We start from the raw sequence: 16,221 nt of genomic DNA, 5'->3' as shown, positions 1-16,221 counted from the left end.
CAAAACCAGAGGAGCTGGTGAAGCTGAGCCACGCACTGAGACTGCACAGCTCCTCTCTTTGGAAGACTCATAAACCTGCCTGTAAAGGCTGTGAACTGGCTTTTTAAACTATACCACCTCCTTGCATGGCTTGGATTATTTTTCCACACCAGATGTACGTTTAACAGAGTCATACAAACACTGCAACTCCTTAATAAACTCTTTTAATGCGCCGACAGTTTGTAAGGCATTTCCCTCAACATGTGTCTGGTTATGGTTTCAGTAAGCCTGCAGGAAGAAGAATCTGTCTGGCAGTTTGGGCAGTGATTACAATATGTAGCTTGAGGATTATTTCACCTCCAGACCTGGCCCCATCCTGCTGGGGATGGAATAAAGTCCATTCCTAGCAAACTCTGCAAGGGTTTGTGTGGGGAGTAGTAAAAGGGATGGTATCTGCAACTTCAGGAAAAGCACAGAAATCCACCTCTGTGCTACCAGACATTCAGTCTTTCATCAGGTAAATGCAGCTTTGTATCCCATTCACATTTAGAGGGAAAAGCTCCTTAAGTGCTTCCACAGAACAGGAAATCATTAAAAGCAACTATTTTGGACCACATAAGCTTGATGGAGTAATAGATTCTTCTCACTGAACACAACTCTGTTTGCAAAGACTCCTCTCTTCCATCTGCTGAACTAGTTCCCTAATTTCTCATCACCTCTCACTGATTATTCCATATACCTTTCAAGACAAAACCACGAAAAATGATCTTTTTTTTATTTTCAAAGCATGTTTTCACAGCAGCTGGAATGGCCCCTTTCAGTGTTTTTCTATGCTATAATCCAAGATTAGGAGCCTGTAGTAAAAAATAGCCATCAGAGAGGCCAGTAGAGTATTCAGCTGTCCTATAAATCTAGTGTTTTGGCAAATCCAAAGCTTTTTGCATTTTTCAAGGTAATTTTTACAGTGCTTCTCACACCCAGTCCTTGTCTGTTGCTTCCAAATACAACACAACAGCGTCTCCCATCATTTCCATCAAATTACAAACCCAGTAGCAAATGACAAAGTATACTTAAAGAAGTTATGTCTCCTGCACATTTACAGATTAGAAAAGAATATCTTTTGACCAAGAAAGAAGAAAAAAGCTCATATATCAGAGAAAAATAATCTAAACTTCAATCACATCTAAAGCTCCGTTAGCAGGTTTGTCGTATGATCCTTTTGAATTTCTTGTACACTCAGCAACTAGATCTGATGGTAAACATCAAACCAGGAAGGCAGCTTTTGAAAATCCAGGCTCAGCTGATAGAACTCTTTTAAGTCAAGTTCAAAGTAAGTTTTGAAGATGAGATAGTGTGCTACACCTGAGTGTTTATGACATTCAGTAGAAGAGGCAGCTCCACACTGCAGCACACTCTGGATATTCCCTCCTAACTCATCTCCTCTGCTTTGTCTCCCCTTGTCCAAACTTAACAGAGCAAAATTAAAAGAGATATGTAACTTAGGATGAGTTTAAAACAGCAGCAGTGTAGAGTAAGCAGTATATAACACAGAAAAATCAAGGCAAAATCCACCCTTGTCCTGCTGATCAGCATTTCACACTGGATAACTCCACAAAGCCCCATACATTTTGCTCTAAAGGGCCCAACTCCCCTGTTTTATCCATCATCCTGTGCTTTTATCCATCACCAAATCTTATTTCACCTCGTTGGCATTCAAGTAATACAGTAAATTGTTACCCTGCAGGCCACTATCCATCTCCTCAAGAGCAGCTGAACACTGAAACTTCTGAAGAAATATTCCTCCTAAAATAAAACTCTGCTCTGCATTTGCTGCTGATGGCAGAACTTGCACGAGCATTGGAGAATTATTGGAGTGTACACCAGAAAGTCAGAGCTCGTTTGCCATCACTTGATTTCTGTCATAAGTAACTTACACCATGTGTGCTGCAATAGAAAATGTTTCCTAAAAACTTTTTCTGCTGGAAAATTACTCTCAAAAGTAAAAGTCACCTGTGCTGAGACACTGTAACACGCCATGAATGAAGAATTGCAGCAAACCTGCCTGACCCCCCCACACCAACCAAATAAAACCTGTTACAACAATGTTCTCTAAACCATAAGAACAATAACTCTTAAATTCTACATCATTTTCTTTAAGGATGATAGAAAATGCCTTTTAAATTGGGACAGACCACATTGTTTTACTAGAAATCAGGTTAAGAGGAGGTGACCTGGTAATTAAACAAAAATCTTATTCACAGGACTACACATGATTTCCAAGTGAGTAACCAGAACAGTGTGAATGTATTTTGAGCCTACAGAGAGGACAGGGAATCCAGCCCTGAGTTTGGATCTCTTAATGCCTAAGTACTGAAAGAAACAAGGAAAAATTAGATATTCTACCCTAATCATCTGTCAGAAAAATGAAAGCACACTCTTACCTTCACAAATTCTGTCCAGTCGCTGCCGCTTGACTTTGTGTTTATCCACAAGTGCCATTCTTGATGGGATTTTGCAACTTTCTGACTCAAAAAGCACAGCAGTCCCCCAGGAGCTTAGGAAAACTCACAGGAATCGGCGTGCATACCGCCACTGTGGATCCTGCAGGGAAAGGAGAGGATTCTTAAGATTTGTTGACTTCCCATCCCTAGAAGTACCCAAGGACAGGGTGGATGAGGCTCAAAACCTGGGACAATGGAAAGTGTCCCAGGCAGGGGATGGAATGAGATGGGCTTTAAGGCCCTTTCCAGCCCAAACCAGCGTCTCACCAGATGAGATCTGCCTGTGCCCAACAACAGAGCAGGTTTTGGAAAGGACAGATCTGAGTTTGCACCTCAGAAGTCACACATCTGGCACCACAAATCAGTCTCTTTATCCTCACTGCGATTCAGAAAACCAGCCTTGTACACAGGAACTGCCAAAGCACTGCATGGACTTCCCAGTTTTATTTCTGACTGAAAAATCTGTGTGATAAAATGCATGAGGTTGTTTTGTAGGCTCACAGATGCTGAAAGATTCTTAGAGACCATATAACGCAGGCAAAGTAGTTCTTTGTACTCTGCTAGTACTTTCATATACAAAACACTTTCATATTTAAACCTTGCCCTGTAAAAGTCATCAATGAACCTTGAATTTACAAGAAGACCTTGATGTATATTCCAGCTGTCACTGCAGCCTGTCCTTGCCCTCATACTTGAAGGGCCAACCTTAAACCTTAAACTCCATTTCTAGTGCACATGTTTTCAGTGCCAGTGAGATAAAATGATCCATGTAGCCACGTGTGTGGCTGATTGACAAGAAATGCTCTCTAAAAGGACAACTACTAAAGGTTTTCTGCATTTTGGTGGCACAGATGAAGACCCTTAATGGATACTCTCAGGTCTGACAAGTTTTGCTCCTACAGAGTGCCAAAGGTTTGTTTAATCTCTGAACGCAGACCTGAGCTCAGCTGCAGCCTCTGATTGTGCTGTTGTGGTACGTCTACCAGGTTTGATTTTTTGATGTAAAACCCAGGTGAGAGTTTTTCAAAGCAAGTTCCACAACAGCAGTCATGAATCAAGACATGGAAGAAGAGGTCTCATGCTGACAAGTGAATTCCAGCAATCCAATGTAACACACACTTTTATGCAACTGCTGATTCAATATTCTCTTTTGTTTTTTAAGGTGAGGACAGATGACCCTGATAACAGCTACAAACCTTCCCAAGGAGGGATCTTGCTCAAGAAAGGCCTTTGGCCCCACCAGCCATCCACCACTCACTGCATGGCACCAGAAAAACAGAATTAGTGTAAATCTGTGATTTCTAGAGGCAAAGCAAAGCACCACCACATTTTCAGAAGCTTTGCACGGAAAGGAGGGGAAGAGGAAGGGAGAAATGAGTGCAAGCACAGCAAGAAACCCTCTCCTGAGTGGCCATCTGTATCACCCTGCAAAGTCCCAACCTCTCTGCCCACATACACTAGAGTGGTTTAAAAAAATTGAAAAACATTCTGAAAAGCCAGCAGTAACCACAAACTTGGCACCATTCATTCAAACTGACCCCCAAACAGCTCCTCTCCAGCAGCTGAATTTTCACACTGCAGCATTTGCAAACAAAATTTTTGTGACAAACCAAAAAATCGTCTGGTTGATGAAATGCAGGACATGAGAGAAGACACCACACCAGAAAATCCAGGTTGATATCCAGAAGTGGACTTTGGGCAATGTTTGTAACCTGGAGTTTTGATTCCCCTTGTGCAGAGAAGCAATAGCAACATTTAACTCATGCTCTGGAGCATCCCTGCAGGTTCACATAGCTCAGTCAGGCATTTCTACTCTGCATTTTATTCTCCTGCACCAGCACTGGCTCTCCTAAAAACATTCCAATAACTTCCCAGAAAACCCAGTTAACCAGAGCAGCGGGCTGAGCGTGCGAGGGGTAAAAGCTCTAACAAAGCTGCTGCACTCTGGGATGACAATTTCATGGAGATTATTGTTATCATTATAAATGGTTATCAATTATGCATCACATTGATAGTTAATTTCCAAAAGGAAAAGCCTCGTGTCGGTACAGCTGAATTCCAACTAAGGGATGATCGGCGATTTCCTGGTAGTTAATGGCCAATTTCCCAGCAGCACAACTGCAGCATAATCACTGAGATTTATAGCAATAATTAATTGATTTTTTTTAAACATAGGGATGCTAAAGAGCACGATTCCCACTCATATTAAAAATTGATGCAACATTCAAAAGAAGATGCAGAAAACTTCCATTCCGGAGGCAGAAGCTTGGTACAGTCAAAGTATTTCATGCAACAAAAATGAAGCTGTTAGTGTAGCTAAAGCCCAAGTAGCTAATGGCATTTCCGTGATCAACATTTACAGACACACACATGATTTTTTTTATCCCAATCCAATTTCAGGGAGAAGTACCAGATTATAAAGAAAAAAACCACATCAGAAGAGAAAAAGTTACCATTTTGATCTGAAAACACTCAAATGGTTCACTATCTTGGGGCTGCAACTCTTTCCCCCTTTACTTCCCCAAACAAAACCAATTTGCAAAGTGTCCTTAATTCTGACAGAGTGCATTTTCTGATGGACGAATGCGTCCATTAAAGTTGGTTGTTTTTTTTCCCAGCCATCTCAATTCCCTGCATTACTCCCTGGAGGAAAACTTCCTACAAAAGAAACTAATAACAATCAGAGAAATTACTGCTCATCAGAGTCCCACACAGCTTAATGTAATGCCCATGAATGAGCTCTTTCCTAATGATATGAACTTCCCCATCTTTGTCTGACAGGTGTCTGTGGTGGTACCAACCACAATAAAAGCCCAGCTCAGAAGACTTATTAAAAATGTGGCAGGAGCTGCTGAGCAGGATTTGGCAGGGATGGATAAAATGGAGAAAATCAGATGTGTGGGGCACAGAAACAAGAGGATATTCTCTGGCCTTTGCATCAGGCTGTAATTAAGAAAGCAGTTCTTCCATTAGTGGGATGGAAGACGCAATTAGTTGTGCACCCAACTTCAGTCTATCCCCAATGGTTTCTACAGCCAACCCAATCCCAAAACAATCACAAAGTTAAATGTCCCCCACCATAAAATAAACACAATCAGGCTAGGCAGAACAAAAATCATGGTCAGCAATTAAAAGACAAGAAAACCTCATTGTCTAAGGAAATTTGAGAGGGAGAGGCACACGCACAAAAATTGTACTTCGTCTTCAGCAAGATTAGGAAACAAGTGAAGTGATTTACATACAGTAATTGCATGGCTGTGTTAGCCTCCAACAGTGTCTTTCAAAATGTAGATTCTCTTGAAAACCCTCGGACATGATAGCCCAGTGGCTCTTTGTTTATTTATTTAAGGAAGGAATTTACTTAAATACACCACTTTAGGGAAAAAACCCAATCCTGACGTAACACATTTAAATAGCTTCTAAATGCTGCCTGTTAAAGGGCACAATCCATGAGCCAGAAAATGAGTGCAGAAAAAGCCATATTATATTTTTTATCCCATCTTTTGATGGAAAATTAAAAGAAATAAAGGTGATCTTCCAAAATAAGATGCACAGTTAGATAAAAGAGAGAAAAAAGTGATTTTATGAAGAACATTCTGTCTTTTAAGCTTTTTCTCGACTTGCACTTTTGTATCATCTTTTTATGGCACATGGAGGTTGGGCAGGAGCACAAACATCAATCACAGAACCATGGAAGGGTTTGGGATGGAAGGAACCTTAAAGATGAACCAGTTCTAACCCCCTGCCATGGGCAGGGACATCTTCCACTATGCCAGGTTGCTCCAAGCCCCGTCCAACCTGGCCTTGAACAATTCCAGGGATGGAGCATCCATAGCTTCTCTGGGAAACCTGTGCCGGTGGGCAACATCTATTTTAGAGCATCCATCACAGGCACTGCCACCAAAACACCCAGAACCTGGCAGGTGATTACGAGATGCCCTTTCCAGTGTTCCAGAGACAACATCTCACACGTTCCCTGTCTGTGCACAGCCTTGGGAAAGCAGGATGGTGTTCCCTACACCCTGTTCTGTGACAAACCAACTGACTATATTTTCTACTCTCTGTGAAATATGGCAGCAACAAAATGGAGAGTCTCTACTGCAGAAAACTACCAGCTCCACAAACTGCAAAAGGTCCCATTTCCAAACAGCAAAGGAAAAATTCCATCTTTCTTTCCTCACATCTACACTGGGTAGTAGTGTACCCACTAATGTACAAACAATTGTACATTGTTTTCACATGTACAATTCCTTACTTCAACAAGTCCAAATCTTTTGATGGTGCTGCTGGATATTTTGTAGGCTCTCAGGAAAAAAGAGGTTTCTGGAGAAGGTTTTGTACTCATGATTACTGTAGAACATCAGTCCTCTCAGCTGGAAGCAGAGCAGGATGCCCAAGCAGAATTGTTGAAGTCAGTATCCGCTGATGCCATGGGCAGCTCTCCCTGTATCCTCCTTCGTGTAAAGGTCCAGTTTTTCAAAGCTCGATCACACTTGAATTGAGATTCGAATGCAAGAACAGCCCCTGGAGCTGTGAACTGCTCCAGCCCTGTGTCAGCATCCCTGGGTGTTTGCTGTCCTGAGCTCTGGCCATTCCCACTGCTCAGCATTTCATCTCCTGAGAGGAAGGCAGGAGGGGCTGGGAACCAGAGTTCGGTGTAAGAAAAGCAAGGCAGGGAAAAGAAAGCAGGAGACACGCAGAGATAATGACAGGGGAGGGAAGCGGACAAAGGAGACGGCACAATGCAGGAGGAGCTCTTGCAGAACACTCTGCCATCCCTCCTCCCATCCAGCCCTAAGTGTGATGCCCTGCTCAGCCCCCATCACCTGCCCCTCTCTCTGAGACTGCAGAGGAGGAGGGAAGCACGGAAGGGAAGGGACAGACAGCACAGTCCTGCTGGGGACGGGTTTTTGGGATCTCGTCTTTTAAAGCACAATAAGACAACACGGGAAGCTCACAATGTTAAGACACCATTAAACCAAATAGCCCAGCAGGAACCAAAAATAGATTAAACATTTACACAAATAGTGAGAACAAACATAGAATTTCATTACCCAAAATACTTTTTTTTTTTTTTTTTAATAATGCCTGAGAGATACAAACCCCCTCAGTTAGGAAGAAGAATCACAGAGTTTCTGTATGGCCAGGGTTTGACTTCTCCCGCTCCACTAAACACACTCAGCCACTGCATGTGAAATAGAATGCTAGGGGAAGAAAAAAAAAAAATAAAAGGCTTTTTCTCATTTTTTTGGGGAGAACTATCCTGTCTGTAAATCACACCTTGGGTTTGGCTGGGGTAGAGGCAATATTCTTGGTGGTAACTGGTGTGGGGTGGTGGTTTGGCTTTGTGCTGGAAACAGGGTTCATAATCCAAGGATGTTTTTGTTATTGCTGAGCAGGGCTCACACAGTCAAGGCCTCTGCTTCTTGTACTGCCCTACCAGTGAGGGGGCTGGGGGGACACAAGGACTTGGGAAAGGACTCAGCCAGGACAGCTGATCCCAGCTGACACAGGAATATCTCAAACCATGTGGTGTCAAGCTCAGCATGTAGAGTGGGGAAGAGGAAGGAGGAGGGGGATGTTTGGAGTGTTGGCGCTTGTTTTCCCAGGTCACCTCTATGTGTGACACAGCCCTGCTCTCCCAGCCATGACTGAACTCCTGCCTGCCTGCCCATGGGAAGTGGAGAGTGAATTCCCTGTTTTGCTTTGCTTGCATGCAGGGCTTTTGCTCTCCCTATTAAAGTGCCTTTATCACAACCCACGAATTTTCTCACTCATATTTCCAATTCTCTCCCCCATCCCTCAGGAGGGGTGAGCGACTGCATGGGACTGAGCTGCTGGCTGGGATTAAACTTCAACACCCTCCCAGCAGTCTGCATCCCCCCCCAGACCATCATCACCCTCAAAACAGTGAGGGCAGGACTCCTGCTACAAAGCCATTATTAATTAGGTTTATTGTTTTTAGCAGTTATTATCATGATTTTGCTGCCATGGAGCGTTCGGTGATGTTCTGCCTTAAGACTTCTCTGTGGGAATGCCTGGATGCTGCTGGGGGTGGAAGGAAGAATTATTTGTTCAGCTTCTTTTCCAGCCCAGAAACCAAACAAACAAAACTTCCCCCTTCAACTGCCTGCCTGGTGCCTTCCCCTGAAACTTGCTGGGGAAGGTGTTTTCCCTGGATGCAGGGAAAACAGGGAGGCAGCAGGTTAAACGTGTTCATGGGGAGCCAGCACTCCCACGTGAGCACCTGCTGGTGGCACACAAAGGGCTCTTCTACTCCTCATCACACAGAAAAGGTGAATAACACCCTGTACGAGTCTTGTGCTGAAGAAGTGGTAACAGTTTTGAGGAACTTGCTATTATATGAGTGAACAAAATGTACCATAATGGCATATGAGCCTGCACATCTGCTGCTAAATTAAACACGCTACATAATGATGCAGACCACATCTTAAAACACTGTGCAACGAGATACAGACTCTGCCAAAATAATGAGGCTTCAAAGATGACAGAGAGAGCCTGATCCTGCATCCCTTACAGACCCTGAAAGCAACAGTGATTATTCCTCAGCAGTTCTACTCCATCAAAGCTATTTGTTGACTCAGGAAAAGAAGAATCACAATTATATATAGGTGCCCTTCAAAGGGAAAAAAGACATATGGGTTTGTAGTGTTTTTCTTCTTCTCCATCTTAATGATGCGTAAAGCATGAGAAAGGTTTAGGTTTGGAACTGGATTTTTAGAAAAGTTTCTGTAAGAATCAAGTGTCAGGCTACAAACTGCTCTCCAGATTGGTTCTCAGAAGCCAGACAGATATTATGAAGACCAATTGAAATGACAATATTCAAGTTGCCACATGGTACAAAAAAGAGGGGAGTGAGACATCCCTTTTATGTTCAACTTTTACCAGTTTCAATTTTCAACATTAGTGATTTGCTCTTGACTTTGAGAAAAGAAGATCCAGACAATGCTCCCTTGTCAGGTAGTAACAGCCCTCCACAGATCCTCTGTGAGCTTTCAAGTAAAACTAGGAAATACCAGAACTGGCACTCCTTTCATTCCTAAAGCTGAAATACAAACAAACAACCCCAACAGACAGCAAGAAAATTACTTTAAAGAAAATAACTGTCATCTCTCTTTCTGGCACCAGAGGTGAAACAGGTTGATGCTCTGCTTACCCTGCACCAAGCAGAGGCTGGTGGCAGGCAAAACAATAACCAGGAGCTGAACCCCAATTATCCACTTAGCTTTGAGAGTGCCTAATCTATTTGCTAATTAATCATGGGCCTCCTTCAACCTCTCTTATCTTGTTTTTCTAAGTATCTGACGCTGATAACATGCGCACCGATCTTGCTGAAGCACGTAAATGGCTGGAAAACTACACTTAAGGAACAAGAGGAAAAGATACAGAAATAATTTTAGGTTCTCCAGGGGTCCCTGCCATAGTGGAAAATAAAATCTCATTCTATGATTCACCAAAATTCCTTAAATTACAAATTACTGACTTGCACCAATCGCAGAGATCAACGCTGGAGAAAGGTGAACCTTCACTGTCTGCACATCTGGATAAGCAAAAGCTCTTCTCTACTCAATCCATTAATTGCTCCTGTACCAAAATCAGCACAACAGATTAGAAATCCTGAGAAAAATGAGCATTTGCTGGTTTGTTGGATGAGTTATGCAGTTACTTGTCCATTAGAGGGCATTTTATACTGCGGAGTGAAGCGCCGGCAGCTTGGGAACAGCATCGCTAACCCCATCTGGAGCTGCTGGAGAACAGTTTCTGTCGACTCTCATTTAGTAATTGCCACTTTTCAACCTTTCCATATGCTGCATATAGATGAGCAAGCAAGAGCAAGGACAAGAGGAAAATAAGATGAAATAGCTATGAAAAAATGCCTTGCTTAAATAAACCCTTTGGTGTGCAGCTATTGTTGCTTCCAAGGCTTGGTTTTGTTCAGTTCACTTCTCGCCCCCCCCAACTATAACACAGCAAACTTCATCCTTTTCACTCTCACAAATAGCACTTTATGTTTTAAATTTTGAACATGATTAACTGAAAACAACTGCAAATTGTGCCATGGCATCATTACCCATCTCTGGAGCTAGACAGAAGAGCTCATCCATCTCTGGAGCTGAACAAAGGCAAATCCAGCTTGCTCAGTGCCAAGAGGCAGGACATGGCCACTTACCTTCAGATGTCTCCTTCTGGTTACTACTAAGACTGCTAAATGTGAACAGTACATTGCTTTCAGCTTCTGCTGGCTAGGGAACCACACAAAGCCACCCACTCCCCTGCTCCAGTGGTTTTCCTCTCCCCATATAAATGCAAATCAAATTAGGAAAGAGGCAGATATCTCGCTATACATCTCCAAATATACGTATGTTTGTAATCAGGGTGGCCAAACTTCCTGAGTATGAGCTGCATACCAAAATCTCCATGGGGCCAAGAGCCACATCCTCCCAACCTCTGTACCCCCCTCTTGCCACACACATCCCATGCCCCTGTGAACCCCAGTGTTTCTCCTGTGCCCAGGACTCTGGGCTGCTGACCCCCCAAGCCCTCTTCCCCCCATGATCCTGGGGTTTGCAGAGGCATCACAGCAGCACCTGGAGCTCCTGCCTTGTGGGATGTGACTGAACATCTGCACATAGCAAACACCCCTGCAAAACTCACCCAATATTCAGTAACTCCTGAATTCCTTCTCAGTAGAAACTTCCAAACAGCAAGAGCAGCAATACAAACCCAAACCACCCCAGGACCAGCGCATTCCCTTGGGAGCCCAAAACAAAGTACCAAGACTACAACCAGGACCACTTGTCTTTGAGACTGTTGTGAGTCCTTGGCCTTGTATCACTACTCCTGATTAAAAGAATTAACAAAATAAGGATGATGACATCCTTACAGGCAAAGCCATGGCATACTCATGTTCTGAGCTGTAACCAGGTGCTGCTGCAGAGCATTACGTGACAATTACGTGTGCGGTGGCACCCACATCTCAGCCCTACAGATGTACAGGACACAACTGGAGTGTCTCCAAGTCTGGAATTCTACCCCTCCCTCCTAATTTCTAAGTTCTTCCATAATCAGGATCAGACAATTAAATCTTACATGGACACCCACATATGCCTGGAAAAGATCACAGCAGCCCACTTCTTCAAATCCCAGTTGAGGGTCAGAGGAGGAACATTAAGCCCTGCAGGAGATTCCACCATTCACCCAGAGGAAGGGTCTCGCTCACCTGAAAAGCAAAGATGAAGCCCCTCCTGCTCCAGCAAACCAGGAGACTCAGCTTTCTTCCAGCACACTGAACTCTCCCACACATGGCACAAATTCAATCTTTTTGAATCCCTGTCCTGGGATCTCTGCCTGGACTGGGCATAGTGAAAGGCAGCACTGACACTCTTCTGTCTCCAGGAAATCTTTGGAGTTATAGTTTGCCCTTATCTTACTGCTTATATTTACAAGCCACTCTTACATAAAAAGCACTCATCTGCATTGACTTACTTAGCAACTTGAAATAAAATAGCCTGAAGCTATTCATGTTGCTTAACGTACTTTTTTTTTAATGTAGATGATGCTCTGTGTAAAGGAATATTCAAAGGGGAAAACTGTGTTTTGTTTGTAACACTTATTACTATCACTGAAGAAAATATGTTCTAACAAGTCTCGGAAGGGGGAAACACGTGTAATACCTTTAACAGCTCAGCTAATTCATCTTCTGCTGCCCAACTGCTGGCAAAATCTCAAATGGAAACTCTCAGAATGGAAACATGGAAAAACCCCTTTCTCGTGGTCTGAGATCTGTTCCCACTATACAATCTCTTTCCATCGGAGTGAGTCCTGTTTGTTTTCAGCACACAGCAGCTTTACTCAACAAAAAAAAAAAAGAGAGTTCAAGAGTTCAAGGCTACGTCTCCATTCAGGCGTACACCCACAATGAGAACCGGGCTCTCCGGCCGGCGCTGGAGGCATTCCTCTCCCTCCACCTACCCACAAAAGGGCCTTGTCTGAGGGAAATGAGAAAGGAAGGAAGGGGCAGGATGCAAAGAACAGCAGAGAGGAGAAGAGCCCAGCCAGGTGTTGGGGCATCAAGCACCAAGGAGGGCTTGGATCATGAAATGGGTCAGCAATGAGGATGAAGGGTGGCTTTTGGAGTAATCAAGGGTCTGGGGAGCAACCAGGGATCTGCCATGCTCCAGACAATACTGAGCTCCACGGGGTCAGGCACAGGCAGGATGGAAAAGTGTGAGTGTTTCCATGAAGTCCCGTGGGAAAGAGCTCGTCGGGATGCGGGGCGGCTCCGGGACGGCTCAGCTGCAGATCGCTGCCTCCTCCTCCCCGCTCCTCCCATCCCTCCATCCCTGCCTCTCCTGGCTGCTCTCACAGCATCACTCACACTGAGTCAAAGGAGAGGGAAGGAGGGAGCCAAGTGAGCGGGGACAGGTTTAGATAACAGCAATACATAAGATTAAATAATTCTCCCGTTATCAACCTTTAGTCAAGAATATCCTCTGCAACCACCAGGTTTGCATAATCTACACATTTTTATTCCAAGCCTTGCCAGCTCTCTGTAGCAGGGCAATTTTGGGATTTAACAACACTCAGGTTACTGACCTAAATTTATACAGGCTCATCTGGAGCCATAACGGCCCATTGTGTGCCCAGGCCTGCTCAGGACGCCTTAATACACAGATTATTGATGCAATGAACTGTGACGGCTCCTATAGAGCTGTTGGGGTTTATTGTAGCAACACCTACTCGGGGTCCCTTTAATGCGCGGATCGGTGACACAATAGACAGAAACGGCCACGACTTGGGAATGCATTATCCCACGGATCACTGGTGTGACAGCAATGGCTCCAGCCTCCTGCCTCAGTGCAGCCAGCAGCAAACACACCAAAACCTCCCATTCCCAAATCCTGGGGAAGCTGGGATGGATGGCAGAGAGTTGTGGGGCCTGGCAATGCAGGGACAGTGCCCCCCTACTCACCCAAACCTCTGAGAGGTGACATTTGCAGAAAGCAATTTGCTACTAAAATTAAGGATTTATAATGAAAGCCCTGGTGGGATCAAACTTTTAGCAAGAACAGCCACAGGCCTGCATTATAGATCAAGGCTAAAAATCCTGTCTGAGAAATACATGGAAATTAGCCAGAAAAAAAAAATCAGCTTCAAATTTTCAGCACTAAAAAAAAAACCAAAAAAAAAAAAAGGAAAACATTTTATATTCCAAGAGAATGCGACGAAATCAAGCGCAAAAGGAAAGTGCACAAATATCTGTATTTCTCTCTTCTTTGACTCTTAAGAACAAAAATAATCTTACAAGGCTGAGAGCTAAGCACTGTTTAAAGAAAGTCACTTGTGCAGGGAGACCTGGGGCTGAGGAAAGGAAAATTAAGACATCACCACAAACCAAGTGTTTGCAGCCTCCTCGCAAACATCAGCTAACAGTTCAAAAAGCTGCAGCTGGCTTTGCACTATCGCCTGCATCTTCCCCACCATTTACCAGGAGCTTTTTTTAACATCGGTGACACTTCACATTCAAAACTGCAGTTAAAAATAGACCATCCCCTTTTAACCCTGCAAATTCCCTCCCCTCTTTTCCGCCTTCCTGCACCCCCGCTGGTTTCTCCTTCCCCTCCTGCCCTGCCTCAGCCACGGGGTGATGGAGGGGTGAGGGGGCCCTGCCCAGCTGCAAGTCACAGAATCGTGGAATCACAGAACAGTTTGGGTTGGAAGGGACCTTTCACACTATCTAGTTCCAGTCCCACTGGACTAGCTTGCTCCAAGCCCCATCCAGCCTGTCTTTGAACACTTCCAGAGTCCTCCCACTGCTCCCCCAGGACCTCATCCAACCCTGGGAGCATCCCTCTCGCATTTCATCCCAAAACCGGTAGCTTTACTTACAGGAATGAAGGCAATGGCTCTATTCTTGGTTTCCCCTCCCACCTGCTTTTGCAGATGATGTGAGTCTAAGGCTTCAAAAAACAAAGCACCCAACACTAATGTTTTCTCTCTGGCCTTAAACCCTGCAATCAGCAGATCAAATGTGAGTGTAGAGAAAGAAATTCCTTTGTTATCCATAACTACTTAAACACTGAACCTTCTAAACCTCCTCAGGAAACAGGCCTGGGGAACAGCTGCTGCTACTACAAGGAGCCCAGTACAAGAGAGACTTGAAAATCAATATCCTTCACCCAACTTATCAAATTTACCGAGGACATTTATACAGTATAATTAAATAGAAAAGAGATACAAATACAAAAGAGTATTTGCACGGCACTGAATAGCAATTGCATTATCTCTGGGACAGAGGACACTTTGACAAAAAGGAGGGAAAACACCATATATCAACAGAAGAAGCTGCAAGGAGCACAGGGAAGGTCCTTGCTCTCATAGCTCATGGGGAATGTACAGCACTTAAGTAGAGACAGCCACAAAATATACATCAGCACATACACCTAAGGCATTTCTGCAGGTCCTGCTCAGTCAGCCAAAACAATGCTGTCAGAAATACACTGGTGATGGATATGGTCCAGAACACTCAGCTGCCTCTCAGACTCGTGTAGGGTCTCCAGCACATGTTGGGGCACTTCCCCTTCACTGGTGTGGAAGCAAAGCAGACGCTATTATGTTGCTTTTCAGTGTATGAATGCACCAAGTAAAATCGATTTTGCCCAGTAATCCATTTGGTAAGTCAGGGATACTTTCCACAACCAGCAGCCTTCCACAACCTCTGCAGACTGGCAAGATAAAATCTCTGCAAGGTTAAACCTAGGAAAGGCTGACCGCCAGTGCAGGGCAAACTAAAACACTGTGGAAAAGGTAAACTAGATTATCTGGCTGTTTGTTAAGCAATTCTTCTCACAAGGCTTGTGTTACAAGGTTTTTTTGAGTGCTCCTCACTTTCAGGTAGAGCCAGCTCTGGATCCTCACTCCAAGTCCCTCCAGGCAGCACACTGCTGTGGATGGGACACCCCTCTTGCCATGGTGACCCTAAAATTCAGAATAGCCCAGTGGTGCTGGACACACACTCAGTGCTGGGGAATACAAGGCAGGTGTGTTTGTAGCTGCAGATTTGTCTACCTCAGCCTCAGAGGTGTCATCTTCAGGGTTGCCTTCAACAATTAGGCACTGCCTAATTACACTGACCAACAAAACCCAACAAACAAGATGGGCAGGATCCCTGCACGCTGCTCCCCCAACGCCAGGTGCCAAGAGGGGAATCCCAACCATCCCCTTCCCAATATCCTCAAGGGGATGAGTGAGCATCAGGTTAAAGGCTTCTTCATTGCCTCTCTTGAGTCTTCATTCTTTAATGTGAATCACATTCCACTCTATTTTGAGCAATCCTTTATTAAAAGTGCCTGTGAGTCATTTTCTCCAAACTTGAAACTCTAAAAATGGTAATGTTTGGGTAGTAGTCAGGAATTTTTAAGAATTTGCATTCTTCTCTTTTTGATTTAACAGGAAAAGGAGAGTAACCTGACTCACAGAGGGTTTGTTTCCCCTTGTCCTGCACAGAAATGCTGCTCTTGGATGGAATCACAACCCTTGAAATAAAACTTCTGAACATCTTTCCCCAAGCACAGAGGGAGAGTATTGAAAAAAACAAATAGAAAACACAATAGAAAACAAAAAGTATCTCCTTAGAGAAAGACAAAAATCCCAACAAGTGACAACCTGGGACCATCTATCAATTTATGTTCAGTATGGTATTAAAAAAGAGTCTATAAAA

At 44.0% G+C, this 16,221-nt stretch overlaps 1 protein-coding gene across 3 annotated transcripts in view; it reads right to left on the bottom strand.

Moving 5' to 3' along the window:
* Window positions 1-16,221, bottom strand: part of CTBP2 (C-terminal binding protein 2) — a 283,650-nt gene that overhangs the window by 52,570 nt on the left and 214,859 nt on the right. For all 3 annotated transcript variants that reach the window (XM_086900265.1, XM_086900264.1, XM_086900266.1), the window contains one exon: window positions 2,421-2,580. In XM_086900265.1, coding sequence (XP_086756391.1) covers window positions 2,421-2,478 — 58 coding nt within the window. In that variant the 5' untranslated portion in view covers window positions 2,479-2,580. The remainder of the gene's footprint in view (window positions 1-2,420; window positions 2,581-16,221) is intronic.

This window comes from Cyanistes caeruleus, chromosome 8 (assembly GCF_971803275.1).
Source record: "Cyanistes caeruleus chromosome 8, bCyaCae1.hap1.1, whole genome shotgun sequence".
Taxonomy (NCBI): Eukaryota; Metazoa; Chordata; class Aves; order Passeriformes; family Paridae; genus Cyanistes; species Cyanistes caeruleus.
Note: the sequence above shows the minus strand (reverse complement) of the source record. Positions and strands in the feature narration are given on the sequence as shown.